At 38.9% G+C, this 21117-nt stretch overlaps 2 protein-coding genes and 1 long non-coding RNA gene across 6 annotated transcripts; 1 reads left to right on the top strand and 2 right to left on the bottom strand.

The window, feature by feature from the left end:
* The first annotated feature begins 3394 nt into the window (after positions 1-3394).
* LOC102699500 lies at positions 3395-15255 on the top strand. Its single transcript, XM_006653163.3, has 10 exons — positions 3395-3677; positions 3911-4133; positions 4618-4743; positions 4828-4905; positions 8192-8317; positions 8395-8493; positions 8587-8733; positions 9572-9680; positions 11781-11987; positions 14569-15255. Exons 1-10 carry the CDS (start codon positions 3538-3540, stop codon positions 15045-15047), a joined length of 1734 nt encoding a protein of 577 aa, XP_006653226.2. The 5' UTR covers positions 3395-3537; the 3' UTR covers positions 15048-15255.
* On the bottom strand, positions 4924-16159 carry LOC107304132. Of its 2 annotated transcripts, XR_001550166.2 has the most exons (4): positions 15975-16159; positions 11754-11942; positions 5406-5651; positions 4924-5295 (listed from the first exon to the last, which is right to left on the bottom strand). It is a non-coding gene; the product is annotated as an uncharacterized LOC107304132 (long non-coding RNA). The 2 variants fall into 2 exon arrangements; XR_001550165.2 differs by having other exon boundaries at positions 4924-5651.
* A 675-nt stretch (positions 16160-16834) lies between these two features.
* On the bottom strand, positions 16835-20474 carry LOC102710685 (OVARIAN TUMOR DOMAIN-containing deubiquitinating enzyme 1-like). 3 transcript variants are annotated; one of them, XM_015836287.2, is made up of 10 exons: positions 20287-20408; positions 20095-20224; positions 19231-19482; positions 18712-18774; positions 18531-18614; positions 18303-18449; positions 18172-18206; positions 17995-18050; positions 17825-17919; positions 16835-17577 (listed from the first exon to the last, which is right to left on the bottom strand). In XM_015836287.2, exons 1-10 carry the CDS (start codon positions 20337-20339, stop codon positions 17230-17232), a joined length of 1263 nt encoding a protein of 420 aa, XP_015691773.1. In that variant the 5' UTR covers positions 20340-20408; the 3' UTR covers positions 16835-17229. The 3 variants fall into 3 exon arrangements, with proteins under 3 accessions (XP_015691773.1, XP_015691774.1, XP_006652139.2); XM_015836288.2 differs by lacking the exon at positions 20095-20224 and having other exon boundaries at positions 20395-20474; XM_006652076.3 differs by lacking the exon at positions 20095-20224 and having other exon boundaries at positions 20287-20455.
* Positions 20475-21117: the final 643 nt, after the last annotated feature.

Here is a 21117-nt window from a genome sequence, read left to right as displayed (position 1 = left end):
CCAACATGTGCTAATGATGGATTAATTAGACTCAAAAGATTCGTCTCGCAGTTTTCAGGTTGAATCTGAAATTTGTTTTTTGATTCGTGTCCGAAAACCCCTTCCGACATTCGGTCAAACGTTTAACATTTTTGCCAAAAGTTTTTGCCAACTAAACACCACCTAAGTTCGTCCTATAATACCTTTATTTTTCGGTTTCTATGTCTAATATTGTCTTATTTAAAATATTGTATAAAAAATTTAAAAAATCTGTCATGCATAAAATACTATTCATATTTTACCATCTAGTAACAATAAAAATATTAATCACAAAAAATTTTAGATAAAACGAAGAGTCAAAACATTGTATCTAAATACTGAAAATTGAACTTAATATGGGATGGAGGTAGTAGTCAGGAAGGTTAAAGATTCGTTAGCCGGTGATAAAGTCATGTGATTTTAAAGATAAAGGATCATGATCGTGTACAGATAAATGTAGATAAATAGGGTGAAGCACGTCCCTATTTTTAAGGGTGATGACGGCTAGCCTGTGGGGCAAGAGAGAAGAGAAGGTCACCTCGAGTGTTGTGATGTGCTCAAGGGGCTACTAACACATCTACGAGTAGCCACATCGCTGGTGAAACCATCCTCGTTATTGTAGTGAGTGGAATCCAAGTCAAAAGAGTCTCTGTAATCATTATCTCACTACATAGATGTTTTGTTGCATTTGTTTGTCTTGTTGCTTGGATTTGTAAGGTGAAAACCCGATTCAACCACTTGACTAGTGATGGTGACGAAGTATCGTCGTTTCCTTATTAAAGCCATAGTCATGAATTATATGCAAGTTCTTGGGTACGTCTTTCTTTAACACCTAAGTATGGTTTTTAGGAAGCTAGAGCCGTTGCACCTAGGCATTCGACAATGACTTGAAGTTGTCCTCAGTTGCATGCAAGGTTTTGACTACGCTCCTCTACAAAAGTTTGAGCTATTGCACAATTGCGAACTTGGCTCCGATAACCAAGACGGATCTTGTCAATTGTGATTGTGAGGTACCAAGCTCTTCAGTCTACAAGGTTTACACTCCAGCATGGCAGTGACTCAAAGAAATTAGTGTTGTGAAGTTAGAATTACGGCATCGACAAAACATGACACATATTAATGATAACATGGCCCCAATTAAGTTGTGCTCTGGTGTGGGTTGGCTTATTGTCCTAAACTCCTAATCCTAGTGTTTCGTGGTGAAGTTAGAGTCACCCACGGAGTTGGTGTGATGACATGGAATTTAGCCCCCAACATTTTTTTTGGATTCCGGACCAGTTTTTGGAAACAGAAAATCGTTGGCCAGAAATTTTTCCAGAAATTATCGGAAAAGGAAACGGTTTCGGAATTTTTTTTCTCGAAGACAGAATCGGATATGGTAAGGATACTATTTAGAAATCAAAATCGGTCCAAGACTTTCCGAAATATTTCTCGAAATTTTTGCAGGCTCATATGTTATAAATCTACAATATCAGCTCAAATAGTACAGCCCACTTTAGCAAGTTAACCTTAAGTCTTTAACTAGTCAAGACATATACATACACTTCACTTTATAATGACTTGTATGATATGCACTTTACTTTGTAATATGTTATGTGGACTTTATAATAGTCTGTGAAATGTACTCTTTAATTTATAATAATCTATAAAGTATGACATTTATTTGGTATTGAAACAATTATGAATTTGGTTGTAACGATAAAAGGTAGTATGATTAGTTTGCAAATGTTTGAATTTTTTGATCCCCTGGTTTAGAAAAAAATTGGAAGTTTGATTTGAGGGTTTATATAATACGTTAAATTTCCATTACCGTATTCGCTCCAATTTGTATTCACCTAATTTTCGTATTCGATAATATTCAATTCAGTTTTCATATCTAGGGTTTCCAACTTCGATTCTGATTCCAAAAAAGTTATGCCAACGGAAACTGTAGAGGTGGTTTTATCCGTTTCCAAGCCGTTTTCATCTCTACTTGTAGCTGATTGAAAGCTCAACTCAGGAGCAGTCAATGGAAAACCTAAAGCTCCATTAGGTGAGCACACTCTCAAAACTTGTAAATGATGTGTTTAGTATAAAAGTTTTCAATATAAAGTTGCGCATCTAATGTGTTTAGAATTTTTTTAATTTTTTAAATCTTTTTAATAAATAATTTTGTTACTAAATCTCGGAGAAAAATACTTTCACTATATGATTTTTTTGGCCATGCCACGTGGTAGCTTGTCATGCTAGTGTTGATGGTGTGGCAGCATTGTGCAAGAGTGCAAGACTGCCACGTGAACCATGTTACGTGGCAACGTTATTTTGCTACGCCACCAACAGTGGCGTGTCCAAAAGGTTCATACAGTGAAAATATTGTACTCCAAGGTTTAGTAATAAAATTATTTATTAAAATAGTTTTAAAAAATTCATGTGTTTAAAGTAAGATCTATTTTAGTACTACCCCGTCCCATAATAACTTCATTTTTCGTTTTTCCGTATCCAACGTTTCACCATCTAGTAAGAATAAAAATATTTTATCATCTAGTAAGAATAAAAAAATTTGTACAAATAAAACGAAGAGTAAGAATAAAAAATTAGTCACACATAAAGTACTATTCATATTTTATCATCTAATAAGAATAAAATATTAATCGCAAAAAAATTTCGAATAAAACGAAGAGTCAAAACATTGTATCAAAAAACTGAAAAATGAACGGAGATACTATATAGTAGTTAATTCAATTATTTATATATTTAAATAGCTATTAAAATAAAAATAAATCCTTTAACTTAATATCAGTTATCTCATATATACCACCAAAACTTCAAATAGTGTATTTTGAATAAGTGTCCAATGTCATATTTAAAGGTAGAGCTTAATATTAACTCTTTTCTCATTCACTTCAGTAATTAACTTACCATAAACGTATTTATAAAGGTAGACGCAGGTATGATTTTTTTTCAATACAACAAAATATCTTCTTTTCTTTTAATCTACCACATGCAACATTTTCTTAAATAAATATTAAGAGTCGACGCTAAGTCATTATCATACGTAACAATTATTTTTCCTTTTTACTCGTGTGATAGCTATGATGAACTATTTTATATGGAGGGACACACATGCAAGTGGTGGCCGGACGGCCACTCTACGAGGCTACGACCGCTCGGGCAGGACCGCCTGTCAATAATAATATATTTCACGCGGGGCCTTCTGCCGTGCACTACAGCGTACATTGCATCACACGAGCACCGTCCGATGTCCGCATCCGCGATCCCCAGATCAACCCCAGCCGACGGATCGCACCACCACCTCTCCAGTAACTGGGCCCCACCAGCGTACGAGAATTGGACTCGGCCGAGAGGCCCGAGACGTGGACCGCTTCCAGCACCTGCTCCCCACACTGCTCTCGCAGTCTCGCTCCTCGTTGCCACCGCCGCCGACCAGTCGCCGCCTCCGCCGCCGCCGCCTAGCGCGAAGCCCGGCCCGGCCCGGCCCGGGCCCCCACCCCACCCCCTGCAGCGAGGCCATCCCATCCCATGTCCACCCCGGTCGGCGTGGCGCCCCGCCGCTCATCCAGGCTGGCCTCCTCCAGCGCTCCCCACGCCGGAGCCGCGCAGCCCTCCTCCCCACTTCCTCGACGCCGCCGCCGCGGCGCCTCGCCATCTGGCTGCGCCAGGTTCGTCGTTTACTCTCTCTCAGTGCAGGTGTTCTCTTGGAAGGGCGGAGTTGGTGATGCTAAATTGGTAAACTTGTTTTTTTTCTTCTTGTTGTTGTATTGGGTTGCGATTGCTAAAAAAAATACTGCGCAAATAACTAATTTGCTAGTCCGAACTGAGTTAATGCTCTCTATTACTCACTTTTGTGTTTTATTTAGCTTCCCTCTCAAATTTCTTTTGCTGATTCTGCCAGAGAGGTTCACAATGTGCCGCACCCAGTGGTCATGTTAGATGACAACAAAGCGGACCAACCTGTTGAGGCAGGAGAATTGAAGAAGCAAGGGGAAGAGGGCATGGAGGCAGAGGAGCTAGAGGAGATGGACAAGGACGTGGAAGTGTCGGAGGAACTACCTAGTTGGCTTCCTGATGGTTGGATCATGGAGGTGCGACGTGGCGACAATGGCTCCATCTACCGGGTATTTACTCTTAACATATGCTTGTACCTACATATTTGATACTTCATTCATTTTTTTATGGAAATTGCTATGCGTATGACCCAACCATCCGACTTAAGTACGATTCAACCATCCAACGACTGCAGTGCCACTCACTTGACTTTCTTTGTCTAATCAATGGTTGCACGTAGTACAATTGGGTGGTACGTATAATGGGATTGTTTTTTTATATGATGTCGTTGACTTATGGATTTATGTTTGACCATTTGTCTTATTCAAAAATTTTACCCAAATATGCAAAATTACAAGTTATACTTAAAGTTCATATAATAATAAATCAAATTATAACAAAATAAACTAATAATTATATAATTGTTTTAGTAAGACAAACAGTGAAACTTTAATATAAAAGTCAACTGCGTCATAAAAAATGGATGGAGTATTTGCAAGAGGATCCTGGTCGAAATATTACAGGTTTGGTTGCTTCCTGATCATTTCTGTGCAGTACTACACTTCTCCAGTGTCAGGATACACATTCTCCACGAAGATGGAGACACTATATTATCTTTTCTCAGAGATGGACGAGCGTGTGCTGGAGTCACAGGCGTGTGCCGATGGCAATGAGCTTCATGTAAGTTGTGCCTACAATGATGTGATTTGTTTTGTACTGCTGTTGATTCCACTTGTGATGTGCTTTCCTGCTTTTGACATGCAGAGAATGCACACTTGGCTTCCAGATGGGTGGATAATTGAAATCAGAGCAGGGGGTAAGAAGATGGAGAAAATGTACAAGGTACATTGGATCTTGTTTTTCAGTTAACATCAGGTGTATTCCACTAAAAGAAATCAGGTGCCTGGCAGCTTTTGCCAACTTATTTAAGAGTGAGGGATTACATTAGAAAAACAGTTAACAAACATTAAGAGAAACAGCTAACAAAGTTCTTACAACTACACCACACGCATCTTTCCTTGAGTTTGAACTTTGAAGCATAGTGCAGGCAGTACAAACCAGATGATGAAGATATTATGCAATTGAAGGTCGTACAGACTGTTATTACAGGGAAAGGCAGTAAAAACAAAGAACGTTCTCCACCACCTGATGCCACAAACCCTCAGCCTTGTGCGACAACACTAATTCCTGCAGTCGCGCCACTCCAGCTCTCACATTCTCCTTACATCATCCCTTCAGCAAATATGTCCAAAAGTTAAAAAATGCACACATTGAAAAGATTTCTTGAGCTGCCATGATATTTTTTCTTAAAGCAGAGTATATCTGTAGACTTCCACACTGACCAGCAAAAAGCACCCAAACTGAAAGAATGTAAATGTCGGGCAACTGGCCATGCCACCTGAATCCAGTTAGAATATCAAGTTGCATTCTTTTGTTTGTCTGAACCTTCCAGCAGCACTGATTGTACTCAACAATTCCACATAGCTTGCTTGACAGGAAGCCAAAGAAAAAGTGTGTCAAAGATCCATCAGTTGAATAGACAAGGCAGTGTTTATCATCCTGCCAGTTTCTGTGGTGTATATTATCTCCTGTAAGAATAAAAATTGTGTAAACTAGTCACAAAAACATTTGATTGTGAGGGGAAATCATGACCTTCCACAAGGACACAATATTAGGTACATTGGAGACAAATATTTTAACAGGATTTAACTGTGATTTTTTTGTTGCTCCCATCTCTAATAGGACAAAATTACAGTAGAAGATGAGTTAACATCATTTATACAGGTTTTTACTTGTTCCAATCTGGGATGTTTTCATCATTAAGGCATCTTCTAGAGACAAGTCTGTAAGGAACATTGGTTGGGATTGTTGGACTTTTGGATAAGAGTCCCTAGGCCTTATTTGAGGTGCCCTCGAGTCTTGGATTCATGGAGGAAGCTGCACTAAGGTTACAGATGATCCATAAGAGAAGGGGAGAAGATGGAGAGAAAGAGAGAGACTAAACAGTCTTATTTATTTCTTGATTAATACTGAATAGAGTTATAACCCCATCCTTATATAGATGGGATGGCTGTTTGACCCTTAAAAAACTATCTCTAAGATTATGGAAAGAACTAACAAATCAATAATATAATCTAAACAGCCTGCATAAACAGTAACTCAGTGGGTAAAGTTAACATGTGAAAGGCTGCAGGCCCTAGAGTTGCTTGCCGCTGCTTCTATATTAGCACTATATGGAAACACTACTTTGGATAAGATTTGTCAGAACTTGTGCATCGAAACAAGGAATAGAACATTTCAAGTTATTGATGCTGCCGCTCTGGCCTTTAGATTCATTGTAAGTTATTTCTTACAAATTATAAGGAGTTGCTTAATATATAGAAGGAAATTGGTTTCATTATATAGGAGGCCAGGTAGGTGGGAGCAAAATATCTAGTGCATGTCATCTTCAAGTGCACCACATCCCTTCCCCCACAAGTGTGGGCAAATGTGTTAAGTTGGATGTACCGATCAGTTGCACCTAAAAACTTAAGCTGATACGGAAATGTGAGTAATTCGCTTTATATACTCCAACACTTCTCACGCGAGCCAGGATTCGAACTCGAGACCTTTAGCTCTGATACCATGTTAAGTTGCATGCACACACCAGTTACACCTAAAAGCCTAAGAGCAACTCCAACAACTCCCCATCCAAACTTATCGTCTCTGTTTTTTTGGCAAATTCTAAAAAAACTGCCTCCAACAGTTTGGCATCTGGGTTCCCAAATTTTAGCAATTTGCCATATCCTCTCGTTTGCGTGCATATATGGGAGTCCGGATTTCACTAGCCATCCAGGAAGTACGGCGTTGGGTTTCTCTCGCGCCTCTGCCTGGAAAATTCATGTGCTTCGTTCTTCTTTTCGGTCCGCCGTTCACGTGGTTCGTTCTTCTTTTCGGTCCGCCGTCCCACTGCCGACTGGCGTTCTGCCGTCACCACTCGGCGCCCCGCCGCCATCGAGGTTCGTTTCCGGCCGCCACCAAGCCGCTGCGCCCCGCGCCAGCTTGCCCGCGACGACGAGCCACTGGACATGAGCGCAGCGACACTTACCGTCTCGCGGGGGAGTTTCACCGGGCGGTGAACGGCCACCATGTCCCGCGGTGTCTCCGGCCACTCGTTCAAGAAGCTGGACATGCAGGCGATCGAGGAAGCGGCGGGGGTATGCCTCGCCGTGGTGGTCGGCGCCGCAGCATTCGCGTGGATCTTGAGCACGCACACCAGGATCTGCCTGATGTTCATGCTTGGCTGCATCGCCTTCGTCGACTCGCTCATCGACAACATCGTCGAGGCGTTCTCCGATGGTGAGCTGCAGGACTGGTCCGACGACATGTGATTCCATTAGAAAATTCAGTATAGATCAATAGATATACACATACATACATACATATATATATATATATATAGTTAGTATACATATAATATAACATGATTAGTAGAGAGGAGAGTATATAAATTCGATATGATAATGCATGTTAAGCAAGAACACTTGAACATGTTTCATCATGGGACCAGACGGGTGGCGCGGCGCGGGGCGACGATAGCGACGGCAATCTGCGATCTCCCTCAACTTCCAACCGTTTTGATGACTAAATCTGTTTTTGGCAAGTGGAATATCTCTAACTGTTGGAGATAAAATGATTTTTTCTTTGCCATATTATTTACAAACTTACTAAAACACTAGATTTGGGAAACTATTTTTGTCTAACTGTTGGAGTTGCTCTAAGCTGATAGGAAAATCCTGGCAATTTACTTTATACAGTCCAAAAAAATGTTCATGGGAATTTCCCACAATATTGATGAAGTTTGTTAGTCATGCCAAAATTTTAAATATAATCACTTTCAAAACAAAAACAAAAAGACAATCTGTGCCAACATTTCTGTTTATTCAGAAGGATTTATCTTTTGTTTTCCTTGTGTAGAATGGATTTATTTTTGAAATTTTGTGGCACGATAGAGCAATTTGGTTTCCATGTTTAGATAAAATGCATAGTTGTGCAACAGAAGGTGGAATGTAGTATGACATAATTTTTTGATCATAATTGTTTTGCAATTACATGTGATTAAATATCCATGAAAATGTGTTCTTTGCAGTTCTATGCTCATCTTCCTACTGGAGTGAGATTCTTGTCAAAAGAAAATGTATTGCGCTATTCTATTGAGGGGAAGATTTCTAGATGTGATGTGAAGGTGTTGTGCGATACAAGCTCTGAAGATAATGTATGATGTTTGCTGAGATTATTTATGTTATTTGGCAAGTATGCCTTTCTAGAGCTAAATGTTACAGTTGGCTACAGATTCTTGCAACGGTGGAATTTAATCCAGATGGACTTCCAGAAGGATGGGTGAAGGAAATGATATTTAGAAAGTGCAATGATGGAATTAGGAAAGACCCGGTACATTACAATAGAGCATGCGATTCTTTTGATATAATATGCTAAAAAGTGTTTTATTATTGTTTTCTAATAATTCATTATCTTCTTGTGCAGTATTATACTGACCCTGTTAGTCGTCATGTATTCCGTACACTTAAGTCTGTAATCAACTATCTTGAAACCGGAGAAATCACTAAACATGCCTATATTCCCAGGAGAAGCGTCACTGACATGTACTCTTTTGAAAGGTGCACAGATCTGGTAATTACCTTGTTTTTTCTGTCGAAATTATGTTATTATCCTTCAAAACCACTAATTCTCAAAGCAAAATCTGCTTTCTAATGTTCTTAGTTCTTACACAATTAAGCACACAGTTATAATAAATATATGCACTTCTCATTTAATGCAAGATGCCATAGATGCTTTTGAAACAGGCTATATGGTGTTCTCTGTGATACTGGAAGTTCATGTTAGCTTTCCTAATGATTCAACAACAAAAAAAGGATCAAGTTAATATTGAGAATTGCTTGTTACTTTGAGCCTTTGGCCATTCATAACAAATGCATATGATAGTTTCATTTTGACTGCCCTTGTTCAACTCTTTGTTTTACCATATGCCATTCTTTTGGACTTCCCATGCATCAACATCAAGTACATGGCCTAGTCAACTTTCTGAAAACGGTAAACTTGGGTCTAAGTTTCTTTGACCTTATCGTCTCATCCTCCATTAAGAGATCACTGAATTCTACTTCCTATTGCTATGCTTGCTGGCACAAACCAAATTATTTTATTAGAGCTTAAGTTTGAACATCTCATATTTGTTTCTCCCTATATTTTAGAACCATAATGCTAAATGATTTCTCATGCATTCTTCGAAATTGACATGTATCATGTATGGAATGTACTATAGAATTGGTTGAAAACATTATTTACTATTTTACATGCTGTTTTCATATACAATAGTTATGTGTAACATTGACTATACTGTGAGTTACTACTAAATGATTTTCTTTTCCGGTTATTTGTGCTACTTTGGTGGCCATTTATGAGAAGTATGCAGAACTTTGAATAGCATTTGGTAATTGTTTTTAATTATCAGCCTCAAAGTATGTTGAAAAGACTGAAAATACAAGGAAAAGCAAAGAAAAAATTTGTTGGAGCATCAGTTATAGACAAGAAACTACCAAATGGCCAAACATCAAATAACTGTAAGTTCATCCAGTTGTTTGTTATGTGATAATTTCATTAGTATATTTCCTTTTTTATTGATTGATATCATTGTAGACGTATGTGGCAGTTATTTTACTGTCTGTTGAACAGTAATTGTAATACATCCTATTTCCTATTTCATGATATCTGTACTCCATCAGCTTCAAGTTACACATACTACAATGAAATATACTTGGTATTAGCAATAGTATACTGTAGGTTGTAGGTAAACGTGGATAATTTTAACTACATGAGAAGACATTGGCACAGGAATACAGGATCATGAAGAAGACAGCACCCATCTAGGACAAATAGAGTTGTCTAGAGATAATCATCTGCAGCAATAATATTAATCATAAATAAACAGGAGAGATTTACAGTGTTGAGATAGAAGGTGCTGGACATGGCAGCAGATGGAGAGTGCTAAACTTATGTTTCATTCATATATTGAATCATGTCAGATGAGTCTTTAGGTTTGGTACTTTGATTTTGAATTTTCAGCATAGCTTTCTAATGGGAAGTTCAAGTAATATGTGATCTGCTTGATGTGCTTCATAAGTAACAGAAATACTAAAACCACCCAATGTTTCTGGATCCAAATGAGCTTACAATTTCCTGGAGTTATTCTTATGTGCAACTCTTCACTATATTTCTAAATTGATCTGTGAAGTATCTTTAGTTGCTGAGCGTTGGGTTATCAGTAGCAAACAGTTCTCATAACCTGGAAATGTTGGAGAAAAATCTAGTTTTTAATATGGCACATCACATTACGGTAATTTCTGTAGCACTAGACACTCTTTATGCTTTATTTTATTTCTATAGGCTAAGGCAACTTCTGCCAGTTGATTTTTAAATATATACTGTTTTATTTTCCTTGGCAATTGACCCTCAACACTTGTTGCGCTTGTTTTTTTTTTTTTCTGTTCTCAGTGAACTGGTTACTAGAATAGAAATTAACTGATATTTGCTGGGCAAAATTCCTGATTGTAAATGTTTAATAATTTGAGTAAAGTTTGACTACAATAGTTTCAGACTTGCAGAGAAATGTAGAACCATTAAAAGAAGGAAATATTTCCATTTTCATGGAAAAAGGAAATATTACTTTTGTACCAATAAAATTCCCCTCTGTATTTTGTACCACCAACATTTTGCTGCTAAATTTTATGCCACCAACTTTCTATTCCATTCAGCCTCTTTTTTACTTTTTGTTGTTTTTTGGCAAGAAAGTACATGTGTAGAATATCAGATCTAGCCCTACCTGGCTCCGTCTGGATCAATATGGCACGCATAGCAGACACCATCGTGAACAGCTCAGTTCCCTGAGGCATCATTGTCCGTGTGCCCAGCATTCTAGGTTGCATCCCCTATCTCACTAAGCCTCATCACATGCCCTTCTATGCCTTTCAGGAACAGGATAATGCTCAGTTCAGGCATATGCACCCATGTTCACCTGCAACATCTAAAGCTCTGCTTGGTTCGTCCTGTGCTTAATTCATTCATTAAGGAGGGAAGAAGAGGAGAGATCCCGGGTGAGCCCACTATAGGATTGCAGATTTGGTCGTTAGGTGTGCTGCTACTGCTAGGCTGCCCTAGACCCCTAGTCACACCATTGGCACATGTGCCCCGAGTGGCAGCACGCGTGGAAATGGCTGTGTTATGAGGGAGAGGAGAGGAGAGATGCAAAAAAGGGGAAGGGGGTGGCGGGGGCAGGTGTGATGGCATACCACAACTCTGCATTAGCACAGGGAAGAAAAAGTAGGATGTGCAGGAAGGTAAGTCAGGGATAACTGTAGAATAACAATGTGGACAGCAGGGTTATAAAAATTCTGGGACAATTTTGATCTCATCAATGGTTCACCAGCGAGACCACAACTCCACATTGGGATAGGGAAGAGAGTATAATGAACAGGAAGGCAATGGTGTCAGGGATAAAGATAGTGGTAACATTTTGAGGTTAAAAAACTAAACTGCTAAAAGTTTTTGGTGTTATAAAACTAACTTTTCTAAGACGAGTTCCTTTCAGTCTTTAGAGAGTTATTTATATAATTTATATTGTCTTGTCCTCCACCTACCTGATTATTGCCACATCATGCCTGAAGGTATGTCTTCTGAGTTGGATCCTCGATTTGAGCCAGAAGCAAGGAAGTTTGTAACTGTTAAAGCTATAAGCGAAAGCAAAGAAGCAGATAACTCAGATATTCCCAAGCGACCAAGAGGAAGACCACGGAAAATCTTGATGCCAACTGCTGAAAGCTCCAAAGCTGAGAAGGCATTAGTCACATCAGAGGCTAGCAAGAGATCAAGAGGTAATGCCATGGGAAACCATGATAAAACTTATGAAAATATTAACAGTATGAAGGCTATTACTACCAAGAACAATAACCTAAATTCATCAAATGACTAACCGACGCTTGTAAAATTTGTGCGAAGATAAGGACTAAGAGCACTGAACAGTGAATGCAAGTAAAGAAGCAATATCCTAAACTAGAGGTAATTCACAGGGGGAAAAAAATTAGAGAGAACTAAGTAAAGAGACAATGCAAATAATAAAAAAATGTCACTTATTGCTACATTGTTTCCTGTCTCAATGCACTTATGCCTAACAGAATGTTTAAAGCACTTCTTTGTTAAAACAGCTATTTTGTAACTAAGCTTGTTTTTTACATGTGGAAAGATGAATTTATCTAAAGAATCCTAATTAACCAGTTATATTGCATTGCTAGTGTTCATCAGTTGTTATAATCACCATAACATCTTTGTCTTGTGTTATAAGTATTAACTGATTGCTCCTAAGGTCACCATGTGTACTGTGTGTGTCTGGAGGTTCATATGTTACCATGATAATTCCATCATAGATTGCTGTTGTGACTTGTGACTTTCCCTATCCTGATCAGTGATTAGATGTGTGGTGGTGATACACTCCAATAATCTTTGATCTTTTCTGATCTACTTCATTTACTTGCTGAGGAAAATGAATACACCACAATAATATTCTTATGTTTTCCTTTTGGAATGGGATAAAGGGGTGTTCTCTGAACGACCTTATATTTTTTATTGCTCACATGACAGAATGTAATAAACACCGCACTATTGTGATGGGAAATTAAAGAAATATTGATTTTCCTAGTATTTTTCTGGGATTTGTTTTGGAATGTAAGTTTAAACTGCCCTCAATCATTTAGGTTGTCAATATCAGAGAATTAGGTCTGTCAATATTACACCGACTTAATAATACATATGGCATGCTTTACTATTCTGAAAGATTTTTTTCAGTCTAGTGATGTAAATCCCTTGTTTTAGTACCATGTATTAGAAAAAAAAATTGTGAGTTGCATTTAAAGCTAAGTGTATTGATATAGCATACATAGTTTGCTGAGATACTTGTGCTTCGCTATATTTGCCAAAATGCAAAAGTATTCAGTCTCAGTCATAGTAATGTCAAAAAAAGAATTCAAATAATCATTCTGTTGAGAAAGATTTAACTTTTCTTTATGCTTGATTATTTCCATTCCGGAAATTGTGCCTCAACATTGTTTTGTTGTTTGCAGAATTTTGAATGATATGAAGAATGTGAATAACCTTCTGATATAACATGTGGTATAAATTTTGTCATCATATGATAATGGTTTGACTTAAATAGCTCTACAAAACATATTGATCAAAACATGCATGCTACATTGTTTGGATTCTTTAGGGAAGTCTATGAATATATTGTGTACTTCCCCTTCATCGTTCCTAATGCTTACTTTGCTCTGCTGCATCTGATGATATCTTTTATGCAATGTTAAAAAAATAGTACAGCAGTAAAAGCTACATGGTAAAGAAGGAAAGACTTCCAGGCGACAAATACAAAGGCCAGAGTCCACTGTAAAACAAACTGAAAAGTAGAAAACTAAACAGAAATGATCAATAAAATGACGCCAACTCTTGCTTTCACATTTCATTTCCACATTTCTCTGTGCAGTTGTTCTTTCAGTAGTGATAGCATATTAGTAATTTGTGAAAGGATATGAATAGTATATAATGCTGAAGTTTTTTTTAGCAAGATAGTCTGTAAGGTATTTGGACACAATTTGCCCTGCTATATTAGTAAAAACATGAACTTACTATCATGTACCACAGATATGGGGTAATCCTATAGTTTTGTATTGTCCATGATAGTGTAGCGTTGATATTATTGCTCAATTAGTTTCCTTTGTTAGGTGTTAGTTTTTTAAGATAACTGTTTTTTAGATAATGAGGATAGTAGTCATTTATTTGACATCTCGATTAGTTTAAAAAAATTAGTTTCTGTTAGTCATCCTTGTTCTTCTTCTATATATATAATACTGTGCAAATGATAGTCAAACAGAAAAAAGAGCAATAAGAGCCCCCACACCAGTACACCACACCTCCCCTATTCTCTCTTTCGAAAGTGCCACACCATTCAGCCTCTTTCTTTAAGGTAGTTACCCATACTATCCTGTTATGGACCCTGCAGAAGATTAAATTTAGGCACTCATAGAAGTAAGTCTTAACACGATCGATGATCTAAACCAAACGGGCAGCATTGATCAAAGCGCAGAATGTTTCCTTTTCTGAGGCTATTATGGAAACTAAAGTGCTTCTGTACTGAAATACACCCTAGAAGAATCTACACAGAACAGACTGCGATGGCACCAAAACTATACAGGTACATAACATTTTTTTCTTTTGGAAGTCAAAGTCCTTCCTACTGTTTAATGGGACACTGATGCCAATATACAAAATCCTTAAACTTTACTAACTTTTGCCCAAGTTAAAAGTTTTAATGCGAACGGCATTTTTTAGCTATTGTTGAATGGCATGGACCATATTTTGTCTAATTAAATGAGTCCATTCTAACGATTGGTCTTTTGCAAGTTGCAGCTGAAGACGTTACTTCTTGCTTAAATCGTCTATCTGAGCCAAAGGAAGAGATGGTCAAAGCCACTGGCACCACCGGAAAAGAGTCGGTCAGTTCAAATAATGCCAAACGACCTGGAGGGAGCCCCCCAAAAAAATTCAAGCACATTACTGACTGCAGTTTGGATTGTCCCAAGAGTTCAAATGAGGAGTCAGATCATATAGTTGTGACGGAGGGATTGGGTATTGGAGATGAACAACAAATGCCAAAGGAAAACACACTGGAGTATGCTAATATGAATGAGCACGTTTTGGTAATCCAGGAACTGGGCGACACAAGCAACAGGGAGAAAGATAAATTGAGCTTGGTGGCTGATCGAGATCTGCACGAGCATGAAAACGTCAAGTTTACTGAAGCTGCTGGAAAGCTAGCCTGCACTGCAGTTCATAAATTTTATATGAGGAGGAGCAGCAACCATACGGTGGCATTGAGAAAAGGATAATGCACACAAGACATTCTTAATTACCGAGTTTGGAGCCCTAATCCAGACATGATTGGAACGGAATAAAGTACTCTTTATTCTACTCAAATAATACAATTAGCTGAATGCAATTGTACCTTAGGCAATATGAAGCAAGGGTAGTTTCCGGTGAATATGCCCTTCATTTCGTACATTTTTTTTAGAGAATAGCATGATATTAAAGGACTAATTTGATTGTCTCATCGGTTGTTTCCCATTTCTTTGTCCTGTGAGTTTACTAGTGTCGATTAATATCATGGTTGTCAAGTCATAAAGTCAAGTTGGGATACCCTTGGACCGACCCGGCCATTTTATAGTAAGCTAATTAGCATAGTGAATTGGTGATTTGCTGCACGACCTGAAATTTTAGAAGCTTCATCAAACTTGAGGTATGATTAAATCAATTGGCAACTACCAAGAAAATGGCAAATGCAACTTAAACAAGAGAAGCATAAAACTATCACAAGCATCAATATAAAGAATTCCGGCATTTGGTGGAAGAACCAATAAATTGTACGTACTGCTTAGCACAGTTGATGTTCAATCCAACTTCCAATTCAGTTCAAACTCGAGGTTCATATCCAAATATAACTGCATGAATTCTTTGTAAGCTGGATCGGTGATAGCCTTAGGCGGGGCTATGGAAACAATTTTGTGCATGCACATGAAGTTGTACACATTACAATTCTTTGGCCTTCTATCTCTAAAATAAGTTTGTTATGCAAACACATCTGCAGGGACGAGTCTTTCCTAAAAACCTCACAACTAGGACGAGTATAATTCCATGATACGTGTAATTCATATTTATCCGGTGCAAAGCACCGGTATTTGCCTACCATTGAAATTTTCCGCGTTACGCTAATTCGGTGACGCAATTTGCTAGAGGAGAGGAGACTGCTGCTGACTGACCTTAATTCGTGCCTGGGTTGCAGCCGATCTGCACAGCAGGATCGCCGGCAAAGGGCCCACGGCGAGGCGGCGTCCTCCGACTCCGACTCCGACTGCGACGAACGCGCGGGCGGCGGCGACCTCAGACTCAATAGGTTTGGGTGAAATCGACCTAGGAAATAGGGCCCGGCCCACGTCCTCTTGCAGCCGCTGACCACTGGGTCCCACAGTCCGTGGCTCTTGTGGCCTCCCCCCTCATATTAGAATTTTTTTTATTTTTAAAACTTTTTAATAAATAATTTTATTACTAAACCTCTGGAAAAAATATTTACACTGTATGAACCTTTTGACCACGCTACCAACATTGGCATGACGAAACGGCTTACCACGCCATTGTCGATGACGTGGCAGCATTGTCTTGTATTGACGTGGCCAAGACTGCCACGCCGACCAGACTGCGTAGCAGCGTTATCTTGTCACACTACCAACACTGGCGTGGCCAAAAGGTTCACAGGTTTTGTCACACTACCAACACTGGCGTAGCCAAAAGGTTCAGTTTTGAAAAAAAATTACTCTATGGTTTAGTAATAAAATTACTTGCTAAAAATTTTATTTAATTAAAAAATTTCCTCGTAATAATCATAATAAAGAAGCAAACGGATAGGGCTAATACACGAACATTCACGCCTATCACGATTTCGGTAATCTCATTGCTTAATTATGTCCTTTTTTAGAACATTGAAAATTACGGTAAAAAAATACTAGAATCAAAGTTTATGGTCGAAAATTTAAATTTTATTTATAAACATAGACAGAAGCAAAAGAGAAGACATAGAGAAAATAAATATGGGTCGCACATGTCTATAAAGAAAAGAAATATTTTTTAATTAACCACTTGATTTTTCTTTTCTTTTTTTTTTGTGGATGCAATGTCTACATGGGGTGAGGATGATGAACGATTATGCTTTAGTAGAGACTTAAAAAAAAAATACCATGTTCAGTTACACCCTCTGAGTGCAGGAGCAACAAAAAAAAATAGTGCCTTCAACTTCCGCACGATGCCGATACTTCTTTCCCAAAATATCATAACTCGTCAAGCATCTACCAGCAACTGAACTGAAGAAGATGCAAGGAATTGCAAGCAGTTTCAACAGCAGTGCACAACCAAGAGGATGGTCCATCGGTACTACAGTAACTACACTATCATTATATTTCCATGTCATCGAAAAGGTTCTATCAGGCACATCTATACCAAGATGACTTGCAGTCAAACTCTTCACTTGAGGTAAAGAATGTCATAGTGGGCAGGCCTATACAGCAAGGACACCAGAGGTATGCCACCGGACGTTAGGAAATTCCCACTCGGGCATTCTCCAGCCCTCTCAACTGGGACACTATCTGTTTGCTGCTCCAGAGTTTCTGTGGCTTTGCCTGGTGAGGACTCACTTGGATCCGTAGGCTCTGATTGAGGGAAGAAATATATTCGTGTCACTTGAACTGCCCCAAACTGAGAGCTTGAATCAGCAACCTCGATGCGCAACGGGACGCCAAGTGCGTTTGATAGAGCCTTGATTTGTGTTACACCAGGTTCAATGTCCATGGGACGCACCATCTTCACACAAAACTGTGATCGAAAGCACCCAAGTGTGGAAAGTGAACAAGAACTGCATCTACTCAACGAGCCAACAAGCCAAACCAGATCTTTGGGGAAATGGAAGCTAAAGAATGTTTTCAATGCATACATTTTTGCATATCCTTCACACAAAACATACCAAAACACAGTCCTTACGGTAGAAATTTTATCTGTTGGTCGTATACTACAGTGTATGGTATTTACAGTAATAGAAGATAAATGTTGACATAAGTCTAACCTCAAGGGCATCAGTATATCCAAGGGGACATGGCAAGTAGTCCTCTTCTCGTGTGCGGATTTCAATCTCTGTCAGCAATCTAAGCAAAGAAAGAGCTGACAAGGAAAAATTGTGACAGAGAGAACAAAAGACAAATATACGTCACAACATGCAATGTACTCAGTACTTACTCCTTGATGACTTGATTTCTTGTAGGCTGCTCTTGTACAATTCATCGGCAGGCAGACTACAAATACCAAAGTACTTTTTATAAACAAATATGAAACAAAATGGAAAGAAAGAGATCCTGAAAAATATCACATAAAAGAAAAAAAATAGCTCAAAAGAACCGTCAAGAATTAAGTTACCCATCTGCAACAGACTTGACCAAATCATCGAACTCCTGAAAGAACAATGAATATAATTTAAGCTATATTATGAGAATATCAAACCCATCTAGCAGACTGTTCCCACTTGTCTTAATGGTGGTAATTCTCACATTAGCAACACTTGAGAAGTATGCCGCAGGATTTAGGAAGTATGCTTTGTCCCATTCAAGGTCGGAGAGTTTTTCTAAGGACATGTCAACGCGTTCCATCAGCCGAGCGATCTCAACTTGCTTTTCTAGCATTTGTCCAAGATTCTCCTATTACCATGGTAGCAATATTAAGTTTGCAGCCAAAAGAAAAATACAGATGTATGCTATGAAGAAGCGATATGTTGTTACCATTAAGGAAAAGACAAAGGCCCTGTAAAAACTGCTACCATCTTTGCGCACTTGTCTGACAAGAGCATATTGCTCGCCCAAAAGCTGTAGGAATAATGAATTTTAGGACTTGAGTACTTGTACATTTCATAACAATAATGTTTTTGGAGTCAAAGTTTGCATATGTAGTACTTGTACACACCTTGATCTTTTGCTTGATGATGTGTTTCTCTGTAGATAGGTGAACCAAAGCCAAGAGTGGTTCCTAGAATGTCAGAATAAGAAATACAAGAATGTAATGAATAATTTATCCAAACATTAGATCTGAACATGGATCCAAACAAGTAATGCCAGGACACAAATAGCAGAAAAGCAACAACTAGCAAAACAGTATTACTCTTAAAATATTAGTGTAACTCAGTGTAAAACCTTTTTACGTAAAAACTATGATCAAGAAGAGAAAACTGGTTGGAACAACCACAGCGTTGTACTGAGAATCTTCCTCACATTCAAGTACTCAAGTTTCTACTCTTTTGGTTATTTGCACTTAACTCTGAGGATAATTGCAACCGGAATCCTTTAGATATACAGAATAAGTAATATGTTTGATGAACTACTAGTAGAATAAATTGCGAATTTCAAGATAACGTAATAATATATAATACTACGAGTAATCGAGTATGAAGGGGGCAGGGAGCAGAAAGACTCAGAAGATCCATACCTGACATCCTAATGTACTTGGACGAGCATTTGGACACTTGAAGGCACCATCGTGTCCAAGGTGGCTCTTTGGTGGTCGGAGGTATGTTCTCTTGCCAGCGAGCAGGCGCCACCATTTTTTGCGCAGTGCCAAATAGTTGTGCATGGTGAGCGGTGCTGAGTCATTCCGACCAATATAAAGTGGACATTCGTTTTGAGCACTCATGAACAAGCAATCTCCAGAGGATTTTGCCACCTTCTTATGGACCATGCGCTGCAAAAATGCAGAAACCTCGTTATAAAGAATATTTTTCAAGCACCAAATGCACTGAACAGCATTCCATTTTTATTACAAACTGGCATTTGCAAGCTACAACCAGATCAACAAATCTAGGTCCAGAGAACATCCAAATTCAAAAGGGCAAAAGTTATGTTGCCACAACAAAACAGGCAGCAAAGCTACGAAAGAACGTAATTTTGGAACAAAAAAACGACAAAAGGCCAACACAAGAATCAGAAAACCGCCACCTCTTTATTTCTAAAGAAAGTCTGAAAGTACCAATGGTGTCATTGTGTCAAGAACTTGCACAGAGCTCACAAGCATACACAGCCAAAGAATCAAAAAAAAAGAACATTGACCACACCACATGAATTCCCCTAACTGACAAATTCAATAACGCAGAAAAGCTTCATTGCCCATTTCATGCGACGGAAGATACATTTTTTATTCAACCAAAAGACATCAGCATAAGGAAATCGCGCGCTAGTTTTGAAGAACATGACTAGGACTTTTTACACCCAAGAAACCATCCTAAATCCCGAAAAAACGGGGGCAAGAAAGATTCGAAATTAACAAAGAACGAAATTACATAGCCCAACGACGCACCGCACCAAATTCCAACCATCGGAATGGGACTGGACAAAACATTTTTCCTGGAAAACTCATCACCGCCCAAGGCAGCACAAACACGGAGGTGAAGCCCACCAAATCCGCAGCGGCAGAGGAGGAAGAACGGCTGCGACAGTGACGAGATCAAAACTACTCCAGGGGGCCACGGGATGGGGAAGGCGGTGGTACCGGCCGCGAAGACGAAGGCGGAGACGACGGCGGCGTAGCTTCTTCGCCGCCATCGCCGCCGCTGCCCCCCGCGCTCGCTTTCCTGAACAGGGAAGACTTGAACTTTACCTTGAACGCCATTGCTTTCTTGGAAATCCCTTTTCTGCCCTCCCGAGAAACCCTAGCTTCTTTCAAAATTGCCCCTCGGTTTCTGAGAAATTAGTAAAAGTTGCTGCTTTTGTGGCGCCTCCTCGTAATATTTATGGTAGGAGGGGTTGCTTTTGCAAATTCAGAACTGGCTATAGCACAGTACCGTTAAATTTGGGTCAACTGGTCAACCAAAGCTTTGCTTTGCCTGTGCCCTTCACATTGCTGCATTTAGGGCTTATCAAATTCAAAACTATATATTTCTAAACTTTGGTGTTGTCAAATCTTAGCATTACTAGATATTAGTTAGGTTGGGTACGGTTTTGTTTGAAACTCTCTGATGTTTGGTGAAAGTTTTGGGAGCGAAAAATTCCAGGAACCAAAAATTGGTAGGGATGTGTTAGGGGTGATATGCTTGGTTTGTTGTCATAGCAAATTTTGAAAGGTTTTAAATAGGAAAAATTATAAGGATGTCATTATAAATTGGCTACAAGACATCGAAAAATGCGTAATTAGCCAGTGGACACCGCAAGATCATGAATTTGCTGTAGTGTACCACAAAAGTGTAGTAATTAGCAGCGCACTCCGGCCAATTTTTTATTATTTTTAGAGTCAAAAGTTCAAAAATGATGAGATTGTCCTCGGTAAGCAACCCGTTATATCGACTGGGTTGGGTCGAACAAGACCCAGTTGGTTTCAGCGCCG

This window comes from Oryza brachyantha, chromosome 4, assembly GCF_000231095.2.
Source record: "Oryza brachyantha chromosome 4, ObraRS2, whole genome shotgun sequence".
Taxonomy (NCBI): Eukaryota; Viridiplantae; Streptophyta; class Magnoliopsida; order Poales; family Poaceae; genus Oryza; species Oryza brachyantha.
This window is presented reverse-complemented; position numbering and strand designations above follow the sequence as displayed.

Excerpts from the sequence above, each read along its gene's own strand:
- LOC102699500 (XM_006653163.3), top strand. The coding sequence starts at position 3,538 with ATGTCCACCCCGGTCGGCGTGGCGCCCCGCCGCTCATCCAGGCTGGCC. Across the intron at positions 8,494-8,586 it reads ATGGAATTAGGAAAGACCCG|TATTATACTGACCCTGTTAG; the intron begins GTACATTACAAT and ends CTTCTTGTGCAG. Across the intron at positions 8,734-9,571 it reads TTGAAAGGTGCACAGATCTG|CCTCAAAGTATGTTGAAAAG; the intron begins GTAATTACCTTG and ends TTTAATTATCAG.
- LOC102710685 (XM_015836287.2), bottom strand. The coding sequence starts at position 20,339 with ATGGCGGCGAAGAAGCTACGCCGCCGTCGTCTCCGCCTTCGTCTTCGC. Across the intron at positions 18,207-18,302 it reads ACTTCTCAAGTGTTGCTAAT|GAGTTCGATGATTTGGTCAA; the intron begins GTGAGAATTACC and ends TTGTTCTTTCAG. Across the intron at positions 18,051-18,171 it reads GTCAAGTCTGTTGCAGATGG|TCTGCCTGCCGATGAATTGT; the intron begins GTAACTTAATTC and ends TGGTATTTGTAG.